This window comes from Etheostoma spectabile, unplaced genomic scaffold, assembly GCF_008692095.1.
Source record: "Etheostoma spectabile isolate EspeVRDwgs_2016 unplaced genomic scaffold, UIUC_Espe_1.0 scaffold00008079, whole genome shotgun sequence".
Lineage (NCBI taxonomy): Eukaryota > Metazoa > Chordata > Actinopteri > Perciformes > Percidae > Etheostoma > Etheostoma spectabile.
The window spans coordinates 13,871-23,669 of NW_022603550.1; the positions used below are offsets into that span (position 1 = coordinate 13,871).

General features: G+C 37.3%; 1 protein-coding gene and 1 long non-coding RNA gene across 2 annotated transcripts; both read left to right on the forward strand.

The window, feature by feature from the left end:
• Positions 1-6,507: 6,507 nt before the first annotated feature.
• LOC116678750 (3-ketoacyl-CoA thiolase B, peroxisomal) lies at positions 6,508-9,249 on the forward strand. Its single transcript, XM_032508495.1, has 4 exons — positions 6,508-6,779; positions 8,259-8,352; positions 8,943-9,000; positions 9,090-9,249. Exons 1-4 carry the CDS (start codon positions 6,606-6,608, stop codon positions 9,247-9,249), a joined length of 486 nt encoding a protein of 161 aa, XP_032364386.1. The 5' UTR covers positions 6,508-6,605.
• Positions 9,250-9,293: 44 nt separating this feature from the next.
• On the forward strand, positions 9,294-9,672 carry LOC116678751 (uncharacterized). The gene is made up of 2 exons (XR_004329388.1): positions 9,294-9,369; positions 9,618-9,672. It is a non-coding gene; the product is annotated as an uncharacterized LOC116678751 (long non-coding RNA).
• The last annotated feature ends 127 nt before the right edge of the window (positions 9,673-9,799 follow it).

The following is a 9,799-nucleotide window of genomic DNA, read 5'->3' on the forward strand; positions in this document are numbered from 1 at the left end:
ATACACACATATATATTACATGTATACACACACAGTACATGCATGTACTAAATATACACACATATATATTACATGCATACACACATATATTACACACAGTACATGCATGTACTAAATATACACACATATATATTACATGCATACACACATATACTACACACACACAGTACATGCATATACTACTTACATATATATTACATGCATACACACATATATTACACACACACAGTACATGCATATACTAAATACACATATATATTTCATGCAGACAGTATATAAACATACTACTTACAGTACATGCTTACATATATACTACAATCACACACACATACAACATACATACATACTGCACACAGTACATACTACATACATATATACTACATACATTTATACTGCATACATACAGTACATACTACATACATATATACTACATACATTTATACTGCATACATACAGTACATACTACATACATATATACTACATACATTTATACTGCATACATACATATATACTACATACATTTATACTGCGTACATACAGTACATACTACATACATATATACTACATACATTTATACTGCATACATACAGTACATACTACATACATTTATACTGCATACATACAGTACATACTGTATATACTACATCTTTCGGGCGTTACGCCTCCGTACACTTTAACATTTGAAAGCTGATCTGATCCCACTCCGGTGTATTAATACTCACTCATGTACTCCTGACACGCTGAACCCTTCCTCTGGTGCTCTGTACTTCTCAGAACGTGGTAATTTAAAGGTGCATTTCATACAAAATGTACCTGGAACTCTCCCCGTCGACCCGGCAGTACGACCCGTTCTCTGAAAGGACTTTGAACTACAACTGTGTACTTTTTTTGTTGTTTTTAAAGACATTCGAAGGGCAGTATTCCTCAGTAGGGCTGGATTAACAACAATCGATATTGATATTAAAATGGATCTTCATTTGGATGACCCGACATCGGTTCATCGGTTGGAGATTAACCCTCATGTCGTCTTTGGGTCAAATTTGACCCGTTTTCAGTTTTTTTTTAACCACATAAAATGAGCCGTCGAAATAAAATGTCAACATTAGAAATATCAAATAACTTTGGAAAAAACATTTAAAAAAAAAAAAAGCTCCTGCAACATTGAAGAAGTGACAAAAATGACGTAAAAAGCGCATTTGGTTTGAAAATAGACGATCTAAGGAATTTATGTCATGCTACATAACGCACAAAGTTGGGCGACATTTTGGCAAAGAGAAAAAATCACTTGTATAATTTTTCTGTGTATGTAACTTGGACTCAAACCTCTTTGGACCCGGTCTTGACTCAGACTCAAACCTCTTTGGACCCGGTCTTGACTCAGACTCAAACCTCTTTGGACTCGGTCTCAAACCTCTTTGGACTCGGTCTTGACTTGGACTCAAACCTCTCTGGACTCGGACTCAAACCTCTTTGGACTCGGTCTTGACTCGGACTCAAACCTCTTTGGACTCGGTCTTGACTCGGACTCAAACCTCTTTGGACTCGGTCTTGACTCGGACTCAAACCTCTTTGGACTCGGTCTTGACTCGGACTCAAACCTCTCTGGACTCGGTCTTGACTCGGACTCAAACCTCTTTGGACTTGGTCTTGACTCGGACTCAAACCTCTTTGGACTCGGTCTTGACTCTGACTCAAACCTCTTTGGACTCGGTCTTGACTCGGACTCAAACCTCTTTGGACTCGGTCTTGACTCTGACTCAAACCTCTTTGGACTCGGTCTTGACTCGGACTCAAACCTCTTTGGACTCGGTCTTGACTCGGACTCAAACCTCTTTGGACTCGGTCTTGACTCGGACTCAAACCTCTTTGGACTCGGTCTTGACTTGGACTTGACTAGTCCTGGTCTTGGACTCGACTAAGGTGGTCTTGACTACAGCCCTGGTCCTGATGCTCTTCTTCTCCATCAGTTCTCTCTGCAAAAGGAGAACCAGTTTTATATGATTCTGGAGAAGCATATTTTTCCTTTTCCTCTGATTCCACCAGAATGTGCAGTGAGTCCGTGGCCTTACGAATGTGTTGTTGTGACTAATTTCAAAATAAAAGGATCACATGTCAAAGCTCTCGTTACTTGGATTTATTTTTAAACCCTCCCGTTGTCCTCGGGTCAAATTTGACCCGATTTCAAAAGGTTTCTATATCAGATATTTGGTTTTAATGTGGATCCGTACGTCGCTCTTCACAAGTCAAAAGAAATAATCAGTTCACGTCAGGCTTTGAATTTGGGTTTTTTTTTTAGTCAATTTTACAGCATCGGAAGTAAGAACAAAAACAATTGTTAAAAGAACTTTGACAAGGTGGAAAAAAAAAAGACGTAGTACAGTATGTCGAAAAAAAGACGTAGTATAATATGTCGAAAAAAAGACGTAGTATAATATGTCGAAAAAAAGACGTAGTATAGTATGTTGAAAAAAAGACGTAGTATAGTATAACGAAAAAAAGTCGTAGTATAGCATGACGAAAAAGTCGTAGTACAGTATAACGAAAAAAAGACGTAGTATAGCATGACGAAAAAAAGTCGTAGTACAGTATAACGAAAAAAAGTCGTAGTATAGCATAACGAAAAAAAGTCGTAGTATAGCATAACGAAAAAAAGTCGTAGTATAGTATGTCGAAAAAAAGATGTAGTATAGTATGTTGAAAAAAAGACGTAGTATAGCATAACGAAAAAAAGTCGTAGTATAGCATAACGAAAAAAAGTCGTAGTATAGCATAACGAAAAAAAGTCGTAGTATAGCATAACGAAAAAAAGACGTACTATAGTATGTTGAAAAAAAGACGTAGTATAGTATATTGAAAAAAGTCGTAGTATAGCATAACGAAAAAAAGTCGTAGTATAGCATAACGAAAAAAAGTCGTAGTATAGCATGACGAAAAAAAGTCGTAGTATAGCATAACGAAAAAAAGACGTACTATAGTATATTGAAAAAAAGTCGTAGTATAGCATAACGAAAAAAGTCGTAACATAGTATAACGAAAAAAAGTCGTAGTGTAGCATAACGAAAAAAAGTCGTAGTATAGCATAACGAAAAAAAGTCGTAGTATAGCATAACGAAAAAAAGTCGTATAGCATAACGAAAAAAAGTCGTAGTATAGCATAACGAAAAAAAGACGTAGTATAGCATAACGAAAAAAAGTCGTAACAGTATAACGAAAAAAAGACGTAGTATAGCATGACGAAAAAAAGTCGTAACAGCATAACGAAAAAAAGTTGTATAGCATAACGAAAAAAAGTCGTAGTATAGCATAACGAAAAAAAGTCGTAGTATAGCATAACGAAAAAAAGACGTACTATAGTATGTTGAAAAAAAGACGTACTATAGTATGTTGAAAAAAAGTCGTAGTATAGCATAACGAAAAAAAGTCGTAGTATAGCATAACGAAAAAAAGTCGTAGTATAGCATAACGAAAAAAAGTCGTAGTATAGCATATCGAAAAAAAGACGTAGTATAGTATATTGAAAAGTCGTAGTATAGCATAACGAAAAAAAGTCGTAACATAGTATAACGAAAAAAAGTCGTAGTATAGCATAACGAAAAAAAGTCGTAGTATAGCATAACGAAAAAAAGACGTAGTATAGTATGTTGAAAAAAAGACGTAGTATAGTATGTTGAAAAAAAGACGTAGTATAGCATAACGAAAAAAAGTCGTAGTATAGCATAACGAAAAAGAGTCGTATAGCATAACGAAAAAAAGTCGTAGTATAGCATAACGAAAAAAAGACGTAGTATAGTATGTTGAAAAAAAGACGTAGTATAGTATATTGAAAAAAAGTCGTAGTATAGCATAACGAAAAAAAGTCGTAACATAGTATAACGAAAAAAAGTCGTAGTGTAGCATAACGAAAAAAAGTCGTAGTATAGCATAACGAAAAAAAGTTGTAGTATAGTATGTCGAAAAAAAGACGTAGTATAGTATAACGTAAAAAAGACGTAGTATAGTATGTCGAAAAAAAGACGTAGTATAATATGTCGAAAAAAAGACGTAGTATAGTATGTCGAAAAAAAGACGTAGTATAGCATGACGAAAAAAAGTCGTAACATAGCATAACGAAAAAAAGTCGTATAGTATAACGAAAAAAAGTCGTAATATAGCATAACGACAAAAAGTCGTAACATAGTATAACGAAAAAAAGACGTAGTATAGCATGACGAAAAAAAGTCGTAACAGCATAACGAAAAAAAGTCGTATTAGCATAACGAAAAAAAGTCGTAGTATAGTATAACGAAAAAAAGTCGTAGTATAGCATAACGAAAAAAAGTCGTAGTATAGCATAACGAAAAAAAGACGTAGTATATGTCGAAAAAAAGACGTAGTATAGTATGTTGAAAAAAAGACGTAGTATAGTATATTGAAAAAAAGTCGTAGTATAGCATAACGAAAAAAAGTCGTAGTGTAGCATAACGAAAAAAAGTCGTAGTATATGTCGAAAAAAAGACGTAGTATAGTATGTCGAAAAAAAGACGTAGTATAGCATAACGAAAAAAAGTCGTAACATAGTATAACGAAAAAAAGTCGTAGTATAGCATAACGAAGAAAAGACGTAGTATAGTATGTTGAAAAAAAGACGTAGTATAGCATAACGAAAAAAAGTCGTAACATAGTATAACGAAAAAAAGTCGTAACATAGTATAACGAAAAAAGTCGTAACATAGTATAACGAAAAAAAGACGTAGTATAGCATAACGAAAAAAAGTTGTAACATAGTATAACGAAAAAAAGACGTAGAATAGTATAACGAAAAAAAGTCGTAGTATAGTATAACGAAAAAAAGTCGTAACATAGTATAACGAAAAAAAGTCGTAGTATAGTATAACGAAAAAAAGTCGTATAGCATAACGAAAAAAAGTCGTAGTATAGTATAACGAAAAAATGTCGTAGTATATTATAACGAAAAAATGTCGCAGTATAGTATGCCGAAAAAATGTCGTAGTATAGCATAACGAAAAAAAGTCGTAGTATAGCATAACGAAAAAGTCGTAGTATAGCATAACGAAAAAAAGTCGTAGTATAGTATAACGAAAAAAAGTCGTATAGCATAACGAAAAAAGTCGTAGTATAGCATAACGAAAAAAAGTCGTAGTATAGTATGTCGAAAAAAAGTCGTAGCATAGCGTAACGAAAAAAAGTCGTAGTATAGCATAACGAAAAAAAGTCGTAGTATAGCATAACGAAAAAAGTCGTAGTATAGCATAACGAAAAGAAGTCGTAGTATAGCATAACGAAAAAAAGTCGTAGTATAGCATAACGAAAAAAAGACGTAGTATAGTATATTGAAAAAAAGTCGTAGTATAGCATAACGAAAAAAAGACGTAGTATAGCATAACGAAAAAAAGTCGTAGTATAGTATGTTGAAAAAAAGACGTAGTATAGCATAACGAAAAAAAGTCGTAGTATAGTATAACGAAAAAAAGTCGTAACATAGTATAACGAAAAAAAGTCGTAGTGTAGCATAACGAAAAAAAGTCGTAGTATAGCATAACGAAAAAAAGACGTAGTATAGTATATTGAAAAAAAGTCGTAGTATAGTATATTGAAAAAAAGTCGTAGTATAGCATAACGAAAAAAAGTCGTAGTATAGCATAACGAAGAAAAGTCGTAGTATAGCATAACGAAAAAAAGTCGTAGTACAGTATAACGAAAAAAAGTCGTATAGTATAACGAAGAAAAGTCGTAGTATAGCATAACGAAGAAAAGTCGTAGTATAGCATAACGAAAAAAAGTCGTAGGAAGAATCAGAAATACTTTATTGATCCCCAAAGGGGAAATTATTTAAAAGTCATAGAATTCTGTGACTTTTCTCCACATACTATACTGTGACTTTTATTCGACATACTATACTATGTTTTTATGACTTATCGACATACTATACTATGTTTTTATGACTTTTATTGACATACTATACTATGTTTTTATGACTTTATTCGATATACTATACTATGTTTTTATGACTTTTTATTGACATACTATACTATGTTTTTATGACTTTTTGACATACTATACTATGTTTTTATGACTTTATTCGATATACTATACTATGACTGTTTTATGACTTTTATTTCGACATATTATACTATGACTTTGTGTACATACTATATTATGACGTTTTATGATTTTTTGACATACTATCCTATGACGTTTTATGATTTTTTGACATACTATCCTATGACGTTTTATGATTTTTTGACATACTATCCTATGATATATATGAAAACAATAGTCACAGTATAGTAGTATAGTAGGCCTACGTCACCCTCCGGTTCAGGTACGACTTTTTCTGACGTTTTTCGGCATCTTCCTGTGTTTATGTTTATGAACCAAAAACCAGAGCAAATGTACTTTATGTAAACAACCTGGTTAATAACTTCAGCCATGATCCGGGTTCTGATTGGCCTCCCTTTGCGTCTCGCGGACCGCTGAAGTTTGTCCCTGCGCGCTTTCCGTCGGGACTCTAACAACCCGGATGTGTTGTCTGACAGCTGAGGGACCAGAGTCCGGACCCTGCAGCTGCGGAACCTCTCACGTCGAACTGCTGCTTCCTCGGCGTAATGCACCGAATCCGGATCATTTCGGGCCACCTGTGTCCCCCCGGGGCCCCTGAACGCACCCGGGACCCACGGAGGACCGAGTGCGGCTGCGCGCGCAGCAGCAGCCCGGAGGACGTGGTGGTGGTCCACGGCCGGAGGACCGCCGTCGGGAAGGCGAGGAGGGGCGCGTTCAAGGTAGGTCCGGGTCCGGCAGAGGGCCCGGATGTTCCTGAAAACCCCCCCAACCCACGGTAAAGGACCACGTGGACACACAGCTACGCAGTGTTTACTTCAGGGACCCAGCACGAGCACGAAGACTAGAAATGACTGAAAATAGATAGAAAATAATTAAAAAACACACAAAATAATACAAAATAATCACAAAGAAACAATAAATGACTGAAAATAATTCAAAAAAACACGGATAACGACTAAAAACGACCCAGAATGAATATTAAGATTCAAAATGGGCACAAAGAAACTAGAAATGACTGAAAATAGATAGAAAATAATTAAAAAACACACACATAACTAACACAAAACACCCAAAAATAATCACGAAGAAACAATAAATGACTGAAAATAGACCCAAAACATTTAAAAAAAACACACATAACGACAAAAAAACACACAGAGATAATTTATAATTTATTAATACTGTTTATTAAAAAATAAAATAATAAAAATAGAAATAAACACAAAGTTACAAAATAAAAATAAACGACTAAAAAACGACCCAGAATGAACAGAAAGATGCAAATTAATCCCATTTATAATAATAATAATAATAATATTAATAATATTTTGATACTGTGCATAAGGCGATATATTGGGATTTTTTATAGTACATTTTATTATATAGTATATTTGTGATATTTTATAGTATAAGTATTATTTTTAGGAAAAACTAATATTTAACCCTCGTGTTGTCTTCCCGTCAAAATTGAAAATCAACATTTTTTTACTTTTTATTTACGTTTCGTCCCTTTTTTCAACACTACGTAACACTGACTTATTAACTTTAGTTTACAGTTATTTTGGGAATTTATGGTCAATAAACCTCATTTATAGGAAGTTATACCTAATGTTTGAGTTAGAAAAGCAGAAATTAGGAATTATTGAGACTAAAATTAAAGGAATGGATGTTGATGATAATCACAGACTGGAATATGTCAACTTTTACTCAACACTATTTCAACAACACTTCCATTTGTTTTACAATGCTATAAAATAGAATAAGACCCAAAATTAATGAAAGTAGAGATTTGTACTTGGCAAAGAGCGTTGGAATCAATCATGTTATTTTGGGGAAATTAAAAAGAACATTGATATAGGACAACATGAGGACAACATGAGGACAACATGGGGACAACATGGGGACAACATGGGGACAACATGAGGACAACATGGGGACAACATGGGGACAACATGAGGACAACATGAAGACAACATGAAGACAACATGGGGACAACATGAGGGCAACATGAGGACAACATGGGGACAACATGAGGACAACATGGGGACAGCATGGGGACAACATGGGGACAGCATGGGGACAACATGGGGACAACATGGGTCATTTGTGAAAATTAGAATTAAGAAACGTCCCAAAATGACAAAGAAAACAACCACAAAATGGCCGAAAAACAGACGTCTTCCTCGTCTTCTCTGCAGGACACCACGCCGGACGAGCTGCTGAGTGCAGCCATGACGGCCGTGCTGACGGACGTTGGACTTTCACCGGACAAGCTGGGGGACGTGTGTGTCGGTGAGACAGGGTCCAGGGTCCAGGCCCCAGCCCGCCAACCAGACCCACAGAGTCTGCTTAAAGGGCTCATATTATGCTTTTTCCCTTTCCTTTATTGTGTTAAATCTCTCTTTTTGTGCATGTTATGGGTTTACAAATACTCTGCTCCTGACTGGCTAGTAGTCCTTACCTAGGTACTGTCAGGACCCTCATACTCTGCTCCTGACTGGCTAGTAGTCCTTACCTAGGTACTGTCAGGCCCTCATACTCTGCTCCTGACTGGCTAGTAGTCCTTACCTAGTACTGTCAGGGCCTCATACTCTGCTCCTGACTGGCTAGTAGTCCTTACCTAGGTACTGTCGGACCTCATACTCTGCTCCTGACTGCTAGTAGTCCTTACCTAGTACTGTCAGGACCCTCATACTCTGCTCCTGACTGGCTAGTAGTCCTTACCTAGGTTAAAAAAAAAATAATAAGGCCAGAAATATTTATATATAAATATATTTTATATGGATTTAAAAATACGGCAGGTGGTCAAAGTTGACCTCCTGCCCTGATTCTGATTAACTAATATTTCTAATATTTCTGTTTCCTGTGTGACCCGTCTGCAGGTAACGTGCTGCAGCCCGGCGCCGGCGCCCTGATGGCCCGGGTGGCTCACTTCCTCAGGTCAGACTCTCCATCTCTGATTCACCCAGACGTCCTGGGTCCCTCCGTCCCAGCCAGTCTCACTGTCCCCGTCTCTGTCTCTGTTTCAGCGGCTTCCCAGAGACCGTACCCGTCTACACCGTCAACCGGCAGTGCTCCTCGGGGCTGCAGGCTCTGTTTAACATCGCAGGTACGGACTCTCCGCTTCCCAGCGTATTAATACTCTTAGAACCGCGGCCACGCACAATCACTACCACTTTCAGATTTTAAACAAATTCAAATAAAAACTTAAAGGGGACAATCCAGCACCCGCGTAGTTGTTATAGCAAATCCACCTGCGTCCATCTGGGCGCCCATGGGCGTGCTGGTCTTACAGGGAGGTGTGTTCAGGTGCATTCTGGGCGTGCTGGTCTTACAGTGAGGTGTGTTCAGGTGCATTCTGGGCGTGCTGGTCTTACGGGAGGTGTGTTCAGGTACATTCTGGGCGTGTTGTCTTACAGGAGGTGTGTTCAGGTGCATTCTGGCGTGCTGGTCTTACAGGGAGGTTGTGTTCAGGTGCATTCTGGGCGTGCTGGTCTTACAGGGAGGTGTGTTCAGTGCATTCTGGGCGTGCTGGTCTTACAGGGAGTGTGTTTCAGGTGCATTCTGGGAGTATTGCTATCTTAAGGCAACGGGAAGTGATCGCACCATTGACAAACAAAACCTGGTCAACCTGGACACACGCCCTGAACGCACCAGCGCCCTGAAACGCACCAGCGCCCTGACGCACCTGCGCCCTGAACGCACCTCGCCCTGAACGCACAGCGCCCTGAACGCACCA